The following is a 19,408-nucleotide window of genomic DNA, read 5'->3' as shown; positions in this document are numbered from 1 at the left end:
CACATACAGCCATAGTCAAAATTGTTTTACACAAACATTAAATTGAATTATGCTTTGAAATAAAAACAAATTTTAGTTTTGAAACATAAAAACATAAAAATCTTCTTTATTACAATTCTTAAGTAATAAAGTTAATGGTTTTTGATAAAAATCATGAAAAAAATTCATGTGAAATGAAAATTTTGAAATAGTTTTGAAATAAAATCATTTATAAGGATTTAAAGAACTAAAATTTTCGGATATTCTCTTCATTGAGTAGTCCACAGACAAATCTCTTAACTAGTCCACGGATTAATCTATTAAATAGTTGATGAACTTCAATATTGACAGATCTTTCGACTTTCGATTGATTTGTCTATAGACCAGTTTATAGAGTAGTCTATAGCTCTGTCTATGGACTAGTCTATAGACCAGTTTATGGTCTAGTCTATAGACCAGTTTATGAACTGGTCTAGGAACTAGTCTATTAGCAAATTTATCAACTGGACCAGTCTAACCTTTAGAAAATTATATGGACTATGCAATAGACTAGTATATAGACTATGCTATATACTAGTCTATGGACTAGGCTATAGACTAGTCTATGTACTAGGCTATAGACCTGTCTATAGTCTAGACTATGGTCTATGCTATAGACCAGTCTATAGACTAGTCTATAACCCAGTCTATAAACTAATCTATAACCCAGTCTATAGACTAGTCTGTAACCCTAGTCCATATATATATGGACTAGGCTATATACTTGTCTATGGTCTATGTACCAGTTTATGAACTAGTCTATAACCCAGTCTACAGACTAGTCAATAGCCCAGTCTATAGACTAGTTGATTACCCAGTCTATAGACTAGTCTATAACCCAGTCTATAGAGTAGTCTATAACCCGGTATATATGTATGTGTATGGACTAGTGTAATCTATAGACCAGTATATGGACTAGGCTATAGACTTGTCTATGGTCTATGCTATAGACCGGGACTAGTCTATGTACCAGTTTATGAACTAGTCTATAACCCAGTCTAGACTAGTCTATATACCAGTTTATGGACTAGTTTATAGACTAGTCTATGGACTAGGCTATATAGTAGTATATGCACTAGTCTATGGACTAAGCTATATACTTCTCTGTACTAGTCTATGTACCATATTATGGACTAGTATATAGACTAGTTAATGGACTAGTCTGTAGTTCAGTTTATGGACTAGTCTATAGACCACTTTATGGACTGGTCTAGGAACTAGTCTATTAGCAAATTTATCAACTGGACCAGTCTAATCTTTAGAAAATTATATGGACTATGCAATAGACTAGTATATAGACTATGCTATATACTAGTCTATGGACTAGGCTATAGACTAGTCTGTGTACTAGGCTATAGACCTGTCTATAGTCTAGACTATAGACCTGTCTATGGTTTATGCTATAGAACAGTCTATAGACTAGTCTATAACCCAGTCTATAAACTAGTCTATAACCCAGTCTATAGACTAGTCTATAACCCGGTCTATAGCCTAGTCTATAACCCAGTCTATAGACTAGTCTATAACCCAGTCTATATACTAGTCTATAGCTCTGTCTATGGACTTGTCTATAGACCAGTGTATGGACTAATGTAATCTATAGACCAGTATATAGACTAGGCTATATACTTGTCTATGGTCTATGCTATAGTCCAGTCCATGGACTAGTCTATGTACCAGTTTATGAACTAGTCTATACCCCAGTTTATAGACTAGTTGATAACCCAGTCTATAGACTAGTCTATAACCCAGTCTATAGAGTAGTCTATAACCCGGTATATATGTATGTGTATGGACTAGTGTAATCTATAGACCAGTATATGGACTAGGCTATAGACTTGTCTATGGTCTATGCTATAGACCGGGACTAGTCTATGTACCAGTTTATGAACTAGTCTATAACCCAGTCTAGACTAGTCTATATACCAGTTTATGGACTAGTTTATAGACTAGTCTATGGACTAGGCTATATAGTAGTATATGCACTAGTCTATGGACTAAGCTATATACTTGTCTGTACTAGTCTATGTACCATATTATGGACTAGTATATAGACTAGTTAATGGACTAGTCTGTAGTTCAGTTTATGGACTAGTCTATAGACCACTTTATTGACATGTCTATAGACCAGTTTATGGACTAGACTATAGACCAGTTTATGGTCTAGGCTATAGGCCAATTTATGGACTAGGCTATAGTCCAGTCTACGCAGTCTATGGATTAGCCTATAGACCAGTTTATGGATTAGTCTTGGAACAAGTCTATTAGCAAATTTATTGGCTGGTCTATGGACTACTTAGCTAAAATTTGTAGTAAAGATAGTACTTTAATATCGTGAGGGTACTGCGGTTATTTTTTGTTATCAAAAAGTACTGAAAAACGAACGAAATTCATCCCTGCTTCACTAAATCTTTCAAATTCCAACATTTCATGGAAACATGAGTGATCAATGATCATATGTTTTGATCTGTAATATGAACCTTTAAAATTTTGTTTATTAAAAATAAGCTATATAGTTTAGTTAAACCTTTATTAATTTACAAACTTAAGTATGATTGATTTAAAAATAGCTTTAGGCAAAAATTTGTCACGAAACAAAGTTTTTCAGTGATTTGGCACAAGAAAACAATTCAAAATGACTTTGTATAAACAAGAACCTAATGGAAGACATGTTTGTAATCCATCAGTATTTTATAAATAACACTCTGTCATTTGTGACAACATTTTATATACATTTTCAAATGGGTGGCCGTCAATCAAATTTTGTAATGGAGATGATGATTTTGGTTTGTCTCAACAGATATATTAAAATATTTAATAAAATAGTTAATTTTATTTGATATTTCACTAAATTAAAAAGAAATGAGTTTGCAAAAAAAAATTAATTATTCAAAAATATCTTTTTAAAAAGGAAATTAAAAGGCCCCCGTGTTTTTTAATCAAAATTTTTTTAAATTGTCTTTCATTTCCTTTCATTAGTATTAAAAATATTATAGTTTTTTGCAAAAATTAGTTTTAGTAAAAATGTAAAATAAATCTACATATTTCAATATAATATATTTATTAATTAAGCATGTCATTGTCAGTGGGTGTAGAAAATAATCATTAATCGAAAACGTGTGATCAGAAATTCTATTGCGTTTTAAAAACACTTTCATTGATTTTGTTTTATAATATTTTATTTTATTTTCGTTTTCAATTTGTATTTATTTTCTTTTTGTTTTACAGGCTATTGTTTTAAATGTTTAATTTATTAACTATTTTGTAAACGGAGACAAAATGTCACCGCTGGCTGTCCATTTAGGGAATGTACCCCTTTTGAAATGATTTTTTATTTTATAAATTCTATAAATGTTTCGTTATTTATTACACCCATTAACATGACCAATTATCCCATATTTTAGTAACCCACACACACACTTTGTGGTGTGATTCCCTCTAAAGAAATTTTAATTATACAATCAAAATTTTATTATATTCTTTTGTTTTCTGGTATTTTCTGCTTTAATAGAAAAGTGCAAAATTGTAAGTCTAAAATTTCTTTTATAAGAGTTTTATAGAAACAGGTTTTGCCAAAATTTATTCATAATTTATGGAGTTTTTTCAATGTTTTTGTTTTACTTTTTAGACAAAATTCTCTTACAAGTGTAATTAAATTAAATTAAGTTGTTGTTTGTATATTAAATCATAAATTATAAAAAATCTGGTTATTATTATTTATTATTTTCAAATACTTTTTTTTATAATATTCCACTTATCAGAGGTAAGTGTTGAAATAATTATAGAAACACAAAAAATGCCACATTTGTTTCTAGTTTGTTTGACATTTTTAAGCTTTAAATAAAAAATAAACATTATGAAATGATTAACAAATATTTAAGCAGCTTGTGTTGCATGAAATTTGTTGCTTAAGCGGATTTATTTATATTTTTAACAAATTAATCAATTTTTTTTTTTGCTGTTTATTTTAAATTATATACATAATTATGCACACATTCAGAATTATTTGTTTGCTTCAAGTGCTGTTTACTTTTCTTATTTTGAAGTTATTTGTTTTTAATTATATTTATATCAGACATTGATTTTTAAAATTTAAATAAAATGTGTTAATTGTTCTACAAGATGTTGGAGACGTTTTAAAAATCCCCTTGAAATAATGAAAAAAAAACACCATTTTGAAATTCAACATGCGCGGAAAGTACACAACAGCTATTTATATGTACTTTCCAGAACCTAGACTTACTCATATGTATACTTAATCAACTATGAGCAGGACAATCTTAAATTTTGAGTCGTTTCTTGAAGAAAATATTAAATAGAAATTTTCCATTTTTCCATTGTTGAATTCAAAGATATTGACATTTGCTATAAAGAAATCGCTGGCTTTTACTACCAATATTTTTCTAAGAATCTTATTTTTTTTTAAGTTGTACACAACCTAGTTAAAAAAATGCACTTTCAGAACTTTCTTTTTATAAATTCCCACTAATTTTGCCCAACCCACCAGATCAGCTTTAAGTTAATTTCTTTCTCTTTTTATTATTTAATTTAACAAAAATTGTTGCATGTTTTTTTTTTAATTTATTTTATATATTTTTATTGTTTGTTGTTACTTGTTTGCTTATGAGTTTTTTGCATTTTTTGCGTTCTTTTCTTTTTTTCATATTTTGCAGATACAAACAGCATGAGTCGTGAAAGCGATGACAACTTGAGCTCCATCAATTCTCAGTACACAGGTAACGTATGACATTAATTTTCTTATTATTTACTATTATAATTTTCTTAATTTATTTTTAAAATTTTTTAAAAAAAAGTATTACTACTAAAAATCATCTCATCCCGTTTCTTTTGGGTTTATGTAACACAGTTAAATTATTTCGTTTAATTTTCCATTTATTTTTAATTTTATAATTTGTCTTTACTTTTCTTATTGTGATTTTTTTCTTTTGTGAAAATATGTTTTAAATTACTCTGAATAGAGAGACAAGTAAATATAATTATATGAGCTGCTGTTGCTGTAATATCTCCAACTGTGATGAAATTGTTAATATTGTAATAGCACAGTGGGTCAAAATTAATAAATATTACTAGTCATTAAATTTAACGATTTCTACTTCCTTGTGAATCAGTCAGTCGGCTTTTATATAGTAATTTCAAAGCATCTTGTTATGAAAAAATGGCAAAATGAAAGGTTGAATTGATTGGCTTATCTAATCGGTCTAAACGATAAGCTTCTTGTCATTCGTTTGATGTGTTCCACAATTCCGACAAATTTACAATCCCGTATGATAAAGTTACTATTTGACTTAATATTTTAAAATTATAAATTTTACTAAAATCATGTCTTTAGACTATTCCGTAATCTATTGACTAGTTTATTGATCCGTTTATGGGCATATCTTTTTACTATTGAATAGTCTCATAACCACTATGTGACCTAGTCTATGGCTTAACTTATAAACATGTCCATAATATATGGACTATGTTAGGCTATGTTGATAGGAGGATGTATCTACATCAAATCCGAAGAAATACAGCTAGGCCACTATCGGACCTGTCGTGTGCACCTTTCCATGGAAAATGTTTGTTGGTAAAAACAAAAACCTTATATAGTATTCACTGAATGTATTATCGTCCGATGTTCAGAATCTCAGTTTCCTGGACTTAATTCTTAAGAACTTTCCAATCAGTCTGATAGTCTAAATCCGCATTTCCAATTTTGTATAGCTTTGACCGTAATCCTATGGGTCCACTCAAAATGCGTACCATCATACTAACCTTCGTTAGGGTCGCCCCATAAGATCTTTGAGGCTCTATCCACATTTGCGTCAAATGGTTTTACGTTCGTCAGGTTAACTACCTCGAGCTCCCTCCTTTTAAAGCTCTTTCGTTGCCGACTACTCCCGTGTGGCCTGGTACCCATAAAATGTAAACCTTACCTCTGGAAGAGTATTCGGTTAGAGCCTTTTTACAATCCAATAAGGTCTTTAATTTAACTTTTTCATCTGATAGCGGCCTATTTACCTTCTGGCTGTCGTTAAATATGTAAAGCCCTGTGGGCGCTATATTTATTCTGCCTGTAACCTAGTGTTATGATTAGGTAAACGGTGGTATATTTCTGCTTTTGGGTCTTCAATATAGAACCCCAGGCCTCTAATTTAGAGCCATCCGTGAAACAACCGATTCCTACGGGTATTTGCTCTAATTTTCCGCTTGACCAAGACATTCTGTGTATAACCTTCCAATGTGACCAGTATACATTGATGACAAGTCCTATAACCGCTTTTGGTCAGTTCGCCGTTCGGCTGTGAGTGCCGCCTCATATCTTATATGCATATGTTTCAATGGGTGCAATATCTAGCAACGTTTCCAGAACCTTGGTTGACGTAGTATTCATGGCACTACTTATACCCAAGTACGTGTACGCTAAACTCCCTGTAGTAGTTTGATATTACACTTTTTGTCCAAAGAAGTCCACCAGATTATATATATTATACTATTGACTAATGTAAAGATCGGTTAATGGACTAGCTTATTGAGTAGGATGTTGATTAGTCTAGTCCTAGGAGTTGTCCATAGATAAGTCTATGGACTAGATCATATATTAATTAATATATAAGTCCATATATTAGTTCATAGACTAGTCTATGTATTAGTCAATTGACTAGACCAAAGTCTAGTCACCAGATTAATTAATATGCTTATCATTAGAAAATATTATAAACTGGTCATAAGATTCTTATATATTCAATAAACATAAATGTCCACTGATTTTTCTATGGACTATTTTCAATTAAGTGAACTAGAGTATTGGGTAGTATTTGGATTAGACTAATAACTATTCTATAAACTAGTTTACGGAATATACGCCTATTTCATAGGCTAGTCCATACACAAGTCTATATACTAGTCATACCATGTGGACTACCGAACGTTTTAACCCGTTTAAGGTTCTGGTATGGATTATCGAATAGTTACCGGGGCGTTTGAAATATGATACGGAACAATTCTTAAGTGTCAATAACTACGCCTGGTTAGCTCAGTATTTTGTGAACATTTTAGAAGTAAGTAAAGTATATTGTGGCCTATGGTAACTAGAATATTCCATAAACAAGTAAGAAATTATAGTCGGGCGAGGCCGACCATATAATACCCTACACCATTGACAAAAATATAATGTGATTTATTTGCCATAATAAAGCATTTAAATTGAATTGTACCTTGCCTCAGATATACATACTTAAGCCGTTTATTGTTGAATAAAATTGTGGACATTTAAGTGAAATTTTGATGGGGGCTTTTCATAGGGGCTAGGGTCATATGAGGACCTATTATTATGGAATTCGTGAGGGTCATCAAATCTTGTATAGAACTTGGTTTTTGCAGCTTTTTTCGAGATATGAGTATATTAAACATAATAATGAACTTAAAAGCCCTATTCGGCGGGTTCAGTTGTATGGGGGCTAGGTGAAATAATGGACCGATGTAAACCATTTTCAACAGGCTTCGTTTACGGTACCATAAAAGATCATGTACCAAATTTCATTGAATTATCTCCAAAATTGCGACCTGTAGTTTGATTACAAAATTTAAAAGCCCTATTCGGGGGTTCAGTTGTATGGGGGCTAGGTGAAATAATGGACCGATGTTAATCATTTTCAATAGGCTTCGTCTACGGTACCATAAAAGATCATGTGCCAAATTTCATTGAATTATCTCCAAAATTGCGACTTGTAGTTTGATTACAAGGTTTACAAGCCCTATTGGGGGGTTCAGTTGTATGGGGGCTAGGTGAAATAATGGAACGATCTTAACCATTTTCAATAGGCTTCGTCCCTGGGACAATAGAAGATCATGTACCAAATTTCATTGAATTATCTTCAAAATTGCGACCTGTAGTTTGATTAAAAGATTTACATGGACGGACGGACGGACAGGCGGACGGACATAGCTAAATCGACGACAGAAAATGATTCTGAGCCGATTGGTATACTTTAAGGTGGGTATAGGACCAATATTATTGTGCGTTACAAACATCAGCACAAACCCAATATACCCTCCACACTGAAGTGGTGTAGGGTATAGCAATAGATATGTCTTAGATTATTCCATAAATTAGTCAATGGGCCAGTCTATTGACTAGTCAGCCTAATGGGTTCTAACAGGTGTCAAACTAATTTTTGTATTTTCTATTTTTTTCGTTTTATTTCAAAACAGTTACTATTTTCCATAAAAATAAGCAAAACTTCTATTAAAAGAATAATGAAAACAACAGTTTCATTAAAGTCTATTTAGCACATATTTCCCCACTAAGTCTCCATTGACGAACGACAGCGATCAGCTTTTGTTATGACTTAATTCATTATACAATTGTTTTCTAAGGTGTTTGGCCATATTTATTAAATTGAAAAAAAAATGTCATACCTATTATATTTGACCATATTAATAAATTCATTGAATAAAGAATATTTCATAACAACAACATTATTTATTAATGAAACGAAAAATTACATTAATTATGCGTATCAGGTTTGAACAATAGAATATTTTACATAATAAGAATAATATGGGGAAGTTTCAATGGGATTCTTTTCCAACATTTGTTTATTTATCTAATTGTTATATAAAAAACATTAATTACTTTTTGTCAACATGATCAAAATGCTTAAAAAGGTCAACGAAATATTTAAATACAAATTTTGATTGTTAGCCAACTCTATTAACCGCAAGTCAAGTTCAATGGTGAGAAATTTATTTTTATATGGTAAAATACAATTAAATAAATTTAAACTTGACAACTATAAAGCAAGATCTATTTTTTTAATAATTTAAAATGAACTTTCTAAACTTAATTTTAAAGTATAGAAAACAATTTGATTTTATTACAAAATTTATCTTTTCAAAATCTGCAAATGTTTAATATTTTTTATGAATATTTTGCATAATTACTGTCTGTTGTTTTAAGAATAAAACCGGAAATTAAAATGTCAAATGTACGTAAAAAAAAAAGTTTCTTAAACAAAAAGTTGTTAAGATTGAAGTAATCAAAATTTGTTTTAAAATTTCAATCGACTTAATAAAAATATCAAGTTAAGAACTTTTTCTACATAAAAACTCAAACACGCCTTGCTACTGAAAATAATGAAAAAAACATTAAGTTTTAATGATTTCGATGTAAAAAAAAGTTATTAAACCAAAGTCACGATTTATAGAACATTTGGAATTAATAACGCAAATAAAAACGATCGCGATATAAATAAATTTAATGAATTTATTTTTAATTTAAACATTAAAACATAAATATAAAATGTCATTAAATGCAGCTGACAGACGAGACGAAAGTTAAACAACCCAATAAACATTTAAGCAATTTACAAAATGTATTGTAGCAAAGTATTGTTATATTGAAAAATATTTAAATTTAAAATTGAACATGATAAAAATGTATTCGTTGTACTGCACATCCATGTTATTTTCTTTTATTAAATTTATGGCATCAATAAATGTATATTTTTCATGTTTAATGCTTAAACTTTTCTTAATCATTCTACTGGATTTACTGCATTTTCAAGATAATCTTATAATTTAGAAAAGCATTCAGGTGGAAAATTACAAAAAAACAATTTCCGCCGGTGATTTTTAAATTATTACATTCATTGCATTACACTCTCGTTCACTCATATAATCTATCAATCTACACTTTAGATGATAATTTGCATTAAATTTTTGTATAAAATTTATTTTTTTTTATATAAAAAACTTTGTGAAATTCATGTGGGCCTAAATATTGGCTCACTTATAAAACACCACCACCACCCTGACAACAACAACAATATCTTACAAGTATAAAACTAGTTGTTTATCTACATTACGCGAGTATCTATTAATTTTACATAAACTTTAACAATTTTGTTTTTGCCAATGCGCCCACAGAGTAAATGATGGTCCACCTCCTTATCTGAATGCAAAAAAAAAAACAAACATGTAATACTGACTGACTGAATCATTTATATCCCCTACTTTCCAAATTTATCAATTTGTTTAAAATTGTTTAAGGATTCATTTTCGTAACATTACTTTTATCACGCCTATTTTAAATAGGTTGTATAAATAAGAGAAACTGCGAACTATTGCATTTTACTTTATTTTACTTCTTAGGCCTAAATGTAATATCACGGACCTCTATTATGTTATAGAATTGTTATATATTCTCTATTCTTATTAGATTCAAAAAAGATCTAGTCAGGACCCTCCCTTTGTGTGTTTAAATCACATTGCCTCCAGGCTATCTTACATTGCTGAATCGCCCTCACTTGGTGTTATACCAATTTCGAGGAATAGAAAGAAGTACATTCAGTCTGTCAGGACTAGAAAGAAGACATTGTGGGATTTGCCCTTTACTAGTAGTGATTGAAAAGCTAAATGTCGATAAATTAACATTTCGGGATAAGTTGTCGACAGAACAGAAATGAGTTAATATAACAAGAACAGGATGCAGAGATAATCAAGAGAGTGTATATTTGTCTATAGGTATAACCGAGACCATCCCAGTAGTAGGGGTGTGATGTTGTCGAGGAAGGCTTCAGATATGCTCGGAAATTTTACAACGGGACTGCAATGGCCACAGAATAGATAACTCGAGGAATGTCGAGTGCTTTACGTCAACACCTGTATTGACGGCCTTATTTCACGGTGGTCTTTTTCATCCACTCAGTAGACTTGAGACGTTCTACCACGCGCCCCTGAATCCTTCTATGAAGAACTCAGGTGGCAATTATTGTACATGGCTGAGCCAGTCCATGTCCAAGCACTTTGTTAGACTACACGAGCTATCTAATCTCTTGCCATAGTAGCCACGTAGCGGAATGACAGGCAGCATGGGATCGATCCCAATGCAAACCCCGACAAGGTAAAAGCAATCAATGGTCTAAAGTCAATAGAAGGGACGACAAATTCCCCAACCTATACTGGCGCCCTACTACGCGAAGAGTAAGAGATACTCAACGGGTTCAGGAATCCAGCATAAGTTGCTATGTCACATCACCCAGTGACATCTGTTGAGATGGCAACAGCACGGGAGAGAGAATCCAGACATATGTATAAGGCATTTGGATATGTCAGTCCTTGAACTAACATTCTCTCCCCGCGAATTTGGGTATAAATCACAGCCACTACGTCGATCCCGAAGGAACCTCAACCAACTGACCAGCCAGGACAATTCCTGCGGGCAACTGGCCACCCGTAATGCCAGATTATATAGTACTCTGTTAGACCCCATGTCAAATCATTCCAAGGAAAGGCCGAGGTTACATTTGATCATCACCAGTTTATAGTCCCGGCAGACTACAGTTATTGGTAGCACCTCTTTTTCCCGAGATATTGCAATAACACCAAGGGGGAGATTTCACCAAGGTAACATGCCGCCGGGGGGAGATAACTCGAGTAATAGAAGTCTCTCAGTACTAGAAATTGGCTAGACAAAGAACTCCTCCGGGTTTTGCGAGTCAAATAACGAGGATTCATTGCCTCGCAGTATTTGTCCTGTACTAATAGCGTTGATGTTAAAAGCTAAATATCGGTAAGAGGATATTGGTTAAAAGACCGATGTACGAAAATAAATTTTCGGAATAAGTTTTCGACGCTATTGTCGAGTCAGCAGAAATGAGTTGATATAACAACAACATGATGTAATGTGAATCAGGAGAGTGTCTATGTCCCAGTAGTAGGGTTGTGAGGGAAGTGCTTGTACATGAACTTGCATCAGCAATGTACAAGAATTGCAAAGAACGCGTAAAGCTCTCCAGGAATTTTTTGAAAGCACATCAGGGCCACATAAATGTGTATGTGAACAGAAATTGCTCCTATAAATTGACAGAGGATCAGTAGATAATTGATCCGTCTCTGATCACATTCAGAAAATCAAATTATTGGGAAAATTTTTGTATTAAATTTAAAAATGAAGTTTTGTTCATATTTCCTTAAAGCTCCTTTTAAGGTAATTTGAAACTTTTTACAACTTCTAGCAGTATTGAACTGAAGATCTTTTTCAAATATTTGAAACATCAAGTCCGAGGATTTCATAAAATGTTACGATCCAACTGACGTATAAAAAATAACAGTAAAAATTTTTAATGATTTAAATAACAAACCCCATAAAGCGGCATTTCATTGCATTTAGTTGAAATAATTTTATTTAAATTCTTAATTAATTGTAAATCTATACATGTCGTTGTTCTTGTTGTAATAGTTGTTGTAACTGTTTAATGTTAATTAAATGTTATTTAATTGATATTTACTTTTGTTGTTTTGCTTGTAAACAATCAAGAATATCAAGAAAATAAAATCGAGATAAGAAATACAACGTACAGTACAGAATAAAGTCGTACAGAGTTGTTGTTTTTTCTCATTTAAGAAATATGACCGTTTGTTTGATATTTTCACTCGTTATTGTTTTGACAGCTCAGTGACAAGTTGATTCTGTAACTGTAAGTAAAGTAGTTAATACAGTTAATACTTATTCTATATATAAATACATTCTATATTTACATACAACTACACACAAACATATTTAATCTTAATTATTGTTGTAAATTACGAATTGTACCTACATAAACTTTGCAATAATATGGTCATTGATCTATAGTATTACACATTTCATTTCGATACTTATAAGTATCTCAGTATTTAATAGATTTCTATTTCAAATCTCACACTACATACGAGTGACTGACTTTAAATTGAAATCTAAAATCAGCATGAAAAATATTGTATGACGAACAATAACAAGTGTTTGTTAGTTTTTTAAATGGGTTAAAGCGATTTATGTGTTTTGTTAGAGTTTTATTTATTTTACTATTGAATTAAATGTTGTTATTTATCATACCATTCCATCATCATCTTAACTGATATCATCAATCTTTATATGGTGGTTATTTCAATAGATTTTTTAATATTTCTGTTGGTATATCACCAATTGCAACAAAAATAAATTTCGATTTGACTTCTCTTTAAAAGATCTAGAGCAAGTTGCAAACAAGGCTTCATAACTGCCAATCTTCCTGAATTTACGACTTTTCTTATTTTTTATATCTTTGTTGGAAACCAAAAAAACTTTCCAAAAGCTATTAAACATTGCATTTTTTCACTAGATAGTATGTTATTATTAAGAACGCTATAGTCTTGTTTTTAAGGTTATATGGTCCGATTTTAATAGACTTTGTACTTCTCAAAATGTCTTTAGAACTGCGACATATTAACTCCAAGTTTGTTGAGTACTTAGTGTTTAGTATCTATTTTTAGATTGAAAAAAAAAAAAACTTTAACGTTTGGCCTACTCTGGCCGGCAAAAAGTCAACAAACGCGTTAAAATGATTAATCAGCCACTGGATTAAAAAGAGCGCAGAGCTTAACAACTGAGTTTTAGATGTTTATGTCTGCTGCATTTAAACCTGAACAACAATGAGGTCGAATAAAATACATTTAAGGATGTTGTCTTGTTAGTTTACAAACACAAAAAAAGTAAAACGGCGCCACAAACCAAACGAAAATTGTGTTCAAAACTTTGGCACTGAAAATTAAAATAAACAACAAAACTGTACAGAATACAATAGAAAATATACTCGTAGTACGAGTCTCGTACTTGCCAGACAAAATATTATTATTTTTATTTATTTTTTTATTTTTATTTTGTACACAGTCGGTATTCGGTGTTTGATGAATCATTTATCTTGATATACACATATAATAGTATATAGTAAGTACATGAGCAAACACACCTCACTACACGATATAATTGCAAAAAAGTCAATTGCAAACTAAAGGACCGACAGACAGATTCACTAAATAGTGTGAGTTAGAAAGAAACAGAAAATAAAACAACAACTTTTTAGATTTTAACGAGATAGAGGGTAATTGTGTTTTCTCTAAATAGTGTTGACAATTAAAAATTCATATATAAACAAATCCACGATTTAAGAGCTTTTAAGGAAAAGAATTTTACTAGTGCTCACCGGTATTTATTTTTCTCATAAATGCCTTTGTCTATTGATATACTATATGTTTACATTTTTGAAATATTATTCGATATCAATGAACTTGACAAATGTTTCGGCGGTGTGTTCGATTTGAATCTCGATAACTTTCAATTATAACAAAAGTATTATATCGCTAAATGAGAGATTATTGGATTACTAGATCACAAATTTGGATGTTAATTTTTGGTTAATTGATGCGGTAGGAGATTGAAAATGTCTAGATACGATTTCAATTCACAGAACTACTCTTCCATATTTCTCAAAACGACATGATGTAAAAAAAAACAATTTTTGTAATTATTCTCAAACGAATAAAGAGAAGGGAAGCAAAATATCGATTCGCTATAGTTGTAATTATGTCAATAGCAAAAGGTTGAAACTAAAAGGTTAGATTATGCTACCAACCGACCTATGGGCCGGCTCATGTGGTCCATAAGTTATTTCCATTGACTTACCCCAAACCTCTATCCACCCCACAGCAATTACATGTCCGATATATGTATATACGAACTAACCTCTTATTTCACTTAGCCACCGTACAACCCAAATAGAGCTCTTAAGCTCAAATTTATGTTAAATCCACACATATAATAGTCCACATTTTTTACATACTACTCACTGGTGTAGTGCATCATATGGTCGGTCATGTCCAACTATACATTCTTACTTGTTTGATTATAGTTTAGATTCTTACGTTTGAGTAGCCTGTGTTTGCTACTCATATAAATATGTATATACGAGTGTCCGGAAGATCGTCCTTTTTAAGAAATTCATTTAGGATTACCTTTCAATCGATGCGTATTTATGTACTGAACACGAGAAAAATAAATAAATGTTTTTTTTTCCTACCAGCGATGGAAAATCCTGACCTCAGTATAATTTGTGAAAAATAAAATATATTTAATTTTTTTGAAATGGATCTCAAAAATTACCTAATTTTTAGTTGATTACGGGAATAATGTTAGAGTACTTTTGGTCCATAAAATAATGGGTTGGACATCGTATTATTTTCGCTTTTTATCGAAAATTTGCGGACCAGAAAGATTCTTAGAAAATTTTATTATTTTTCACGCAATAAGCTCCAAATTATGGAATTTTTGAGACCCATTTCGAAAAGAATTCAGAAAAGTTTTTCAACATATTGTATACAGATGATACAATCCGTTGTCAAAAGTGAGTTTACCACATTTGTTGATATTTTGACAACCATCGTTGTAATTTTGACAACGATCGTTGTCATTGCAACAATGCATTGTTGTCATTTCGCTTTGTGATATTTCGGCAATGCCTCGTTGTGAATTCGTCAACGAATCGACATTTCAATAGCTCAAAGTTCTGTTTGACACTGTGATAACCTCGAGTATTTTTTATATTTTTGTTATGGATTTGACAACTATCCGTACAACGGATGTTATTGTTACTGTTATTGTTATAAACGTCTTTTTCCCTCTGAGTACTGATATCAAGACTTTCAATCGCTGTAGGCACTTACAAAAAAATATTTTTTTTTTATTTTTCTCGTATTTAGTACATAGTTTGAGAAGTATTCCTACAAAACAGTGTTTCACGGAACACCCTAATGTATATGTAAATACGGACCTTTAATTACCATAAAATTATTTAAAACCATTCTAATTACTTTGCAATTTTCAATATATTATCTACGATAATTCTAAACTTTCCATAGATATTGAATTTTAAAAAAAGTTCCAAGTATTATAAATGACAATTACTGCTAAATTATTAGATAAACATTTAACAGCTGAGAAAACAATTTTATTTTATTTTTCTTTAGACAAATCTGTCATTAAGAGGGAAGTTGGAGTTGCCGCTTAGTTTATTGTTATATTATTTATAATTTCTATGGATTTCCCATTATTATTGCTTTATTTCAATGTTTGGCTTCACCAAAACATAAACTTGAATCATTGTAAAAGGCAATTTAAAACAACAAACCAAACTCTAAATACAAAATAAATAACATAAAAAGGTATCTGCTCTTTGTGGCATAATTTCCTTAATTCCATCTTTAATACTGGCGAAAGTTTACAAAATGAAATGTATAAATAAATATTTATTAAAATATAAACACAAACAGAGATACAATACATACTAAACTAAACTATACGTATTAAATAATAATAGTTATAAAAATTATTGCTAGATTGTACCTTTTATATAAAACTAGAAATAAAGTAGAGAAACGACAAAAAAATACCTCAAAACCAAAGAAAACTGAAAAAAGCCAAGTGTAAAGATAAGACAAGACTGGTTTAGTTTTTTTTTTTACTTCTTTGGTTCGTTAGCTTAAAAAATTTTATTGTTGATTTAGTTTAAGCTTTGTTGTTTATTTGCAAAACACAAAAATTTTAAATTTTATTTAATCTACCAATACAAATTTATTAACATTTTAAAACTGATACAAATTTTTAATAATAGAGTAATGTGAAATTTTAAGATAGTTTGATATATCGTAGCTTTGTCTGCAATGATATTGCCAACTTAAAATTAGGATCTATGTATGTATGTTTTAAATGTTATGTTTTATTTATGTTATGTTGACGATGCTCCCGTGTATACAGCTCAACGTCTCCGTTGGGAGTCTAACTCTCAACCTCCAGACTGATAGAACTATCACTTTACTTACTTTCTTTCCGGCTTCTCAAATATCTTATTGATCAATCGATCTTTCCTTCATTTATTAGCATGGTTGGAACCATTTATTGACAATATATGGTTCAAAAGAGACCTTTATATGGAGAGTCAATTATGGGTCGGTCCTCATGAAATTTGCTAGAGAGATTTTCGTTTTAAAAAAATTTGTTTATGTCAAATTTTATCGCTTTTCTTCTATATTTAAGTCAATTATGCACATAATAGCCATTTCTTGAAGAGGGTCTTATATGGTGGCTAAACTGAAATATACTCCGATGTTCACCATAATTTTTGGAAGTATATAACTAAAAAAAGATTATCACGATTGTTTCATAATCAACACACACATTTATTATCGTTTAAACTGAATTCGGGAGGCTACGTGAAATCATGGACCTATGTATATTGTTCATTTTCAACGACAAACTATTCTGATCAATATTTGTCGACAATTACTGCCCTCGAGCGCCTCTAATTTCAACAGACAGATGAACGGTGTAGGCTGAAAAGTAAGTACTTACATATTATATTATTTATAAGTCATTACTAGTCTCCACCTATGTAATGCAGACTGTATGTACTTGTCATTGAAAAGTAAGTTATTGAGTAAATACAAGTCATTTCCATGGTTTTTCTGGGTACATATACCTAAGTACTACATAGGTGTATGCACTTTGGTAGATCTACAAACAATATTTACACTTATACATGGATCTTTGAAAATTCTCCCAATTATAATGAAGACCAAAAATTGAATACCACTAATGAAAATAAATATTTTCAACTGCATTTAACTCCTTATTAACTTTTGTGTAAATATTCAACTTATTGCGTTTTACTTTATATTTCTTTTCGTTTTTTAAATAAAAACAACAAATATTTTGCAATTTTTTTATAATAATTGTTTATTGTTAAGGAAAAAAAACGAAATCAAAGCACGGCTTCTGAATCGAATATATGAACAAATCGTATTGAATCTAATTATTAACAGTATGTGGTAAATAAATTGTTGCAATCTCAAATCAAACAATTAATTTATTCATTATTATGAATTCATAAATTGGCCTGGTATTTACGCAGAATATATTTTTAAAAATATAAATACATAACAATACATACATACCTACGGGACAGCCTGTATAAACAATTCTTTTCTACGGCACAAGTTCAACGAGGTCAAAAATAAATTATTATTGTTATTAAGCAAACACTAAAACAGATATCAGATACAGATTAGACCAGAAAAGAAAATGAAAACAGAAAAAAAACAATAAAAAGAGTACAACTGATAAAATAAATAACTGTACTGAATCTCTTTCTAGTCTTTTCATCCCAAATCTTAGACGGCGCAATATGAAATTTAAAATTTCAACTTCATTAATCTTTCGCAAGATAATAATAATGCACATTGTCATAGGTACTACTACGTCATTTGAACATTAAAATATTTAATGACATGAATACTTACCATGTACAATGGTGGGTACTTATTTAATATTTACAAGTACCCTACTAATAAATATGTACACTACAGTATCCACTCCATATTGTTATGGGAATGGGAGGAGGGTCATTATAATTTTGTGACGATTTTTGTAAAAAAAATTTAAAAGTGAAACCTTGACCAAAATACATGGCCTTTAAAGGTTGTTTTTTAAACAATGAGACTTTAATACAAATTTACGTTAAATAGAGCGTGTTTATTTGTTTACTTTTAAACAATTTTAAACTTTAATTAAATTTTAAATACATATATGTAATAAGAACTAACAGGATATTGGAATTTCCAAGTTGTTTTATTTGTTAGATATGCAAAATTAAGTTGGTAAATATAGGCACGATCATTGATCAAATATTTGCCGAAAAGCATGTAATGATGAAAAATTACTGTGACCAGATCTTAAGGCGATTTCGTCGTTAATTATGTAAGGCTTCGATTAAAGCGATTAAAATCTGTTCTTATTGATATTTTGGTTTACGCGATGAAGTCTTAATATCAGCACAAGCCAACGTAGAGAATATTTTGAATTCACGCCCATTAACTAATGTTCCCTTGGAATCATCAGAGCCGACGCACGTACACTTAATCACTTTTTAATTGGTTCTTCGACCGGCATGCGAGAAAGAGTGATACCAGATGGCAATGGATTAGCTTTAAGCACTTTATAACCCGTATAAAGACTATCATTAGTTAAGACTAAATAGCGAATACAAGCCGGCGAGACAAATTTTTCAGACCTCGGTCGTCTAGCGACTAATTTTGGGAAAGACAATAGGTATGAGTCAGACATATGGTAGGTAGGTTGATAGGAGGATGTATACTACATCAAATCCGAAGAAATACACCTAGGCCACTATCGGGCCTGTTGTGCGCTCCAATTCAAGAAAAAAAAAAAAAAAAAAAAACAAAAAAAAATTGTTCACTGAATGTATTATTTTTCCATGTTCAGAAACTTAGTTTCCTGGACGTAATTCCTAAGAATCTTCCAATCGGTGTTGGTTAAGAATGTTATTTCTGGAATAACATCACTTCCAAGATACTTAGATCTAACTTCGACGAATGCCTGACAATGGCAAAGAAAGTGCTCCAGAGTTTCACTGTCCTCTCCACATGCTCTACATTCGTCTGAATTCGCACGTCCAATTTTGTATAGATGTGCTCGTAATCCTGTGTGTCCACTGAGAATACGTACCATCATACT

General features: G+C 30.9%; 1 protein-coding gene across 16 annotated transcripts in view; it reads left to right on the top strand.

The window, feature by feature from the left end:
- LOC119602792 (restin homolog) overlaps window positions 1-19,408 on the top strand; it is an 88,773-nt gene that overhangs the window by 28,187 nt on the left and 41,178 nt on the right. For 14 of the 16 annotated variants that reach the window (XM_037954583.1, XM_037954558.1, XM_037954548.1 and 11 more), the window contains one exon: window positions 4,692-4,754. The exons of the other annotated variants lie outside the window; for them this stretch is intronic. In XM_037954583.1, the coding sequence (XP_037810511.1) occupies window positions 4,692-4,754 (63 nt within the window). The remainder of the gene's footprint in view (window positions 1-4,691; window positions 4,755-19,408) is intronic. 16 annotated transcript variants of the gene reach the window in all.

This window comes from Lucilia sericata, unplaced genomic scaffold (genome assembly GCF_015586225.1).
Source record: "Lucilia sericata isolate MDLA Ls3-8-SP2 unplaced genomic scaffold, ASM1558622v1 Contig000009F_arrow, whole genome shotgun sequence".
NCBI classification, from domain to species: Eukaryota; Metazoa; Arthropoda; class Insecta; order Diptera; family Calliphoridae; genus Lucilia; species Lucilia sericata.
Note: the sequence above shows the minus strand (reverse complement) of the source record. Positions and strands in the feature narration are given on the sequence as shown.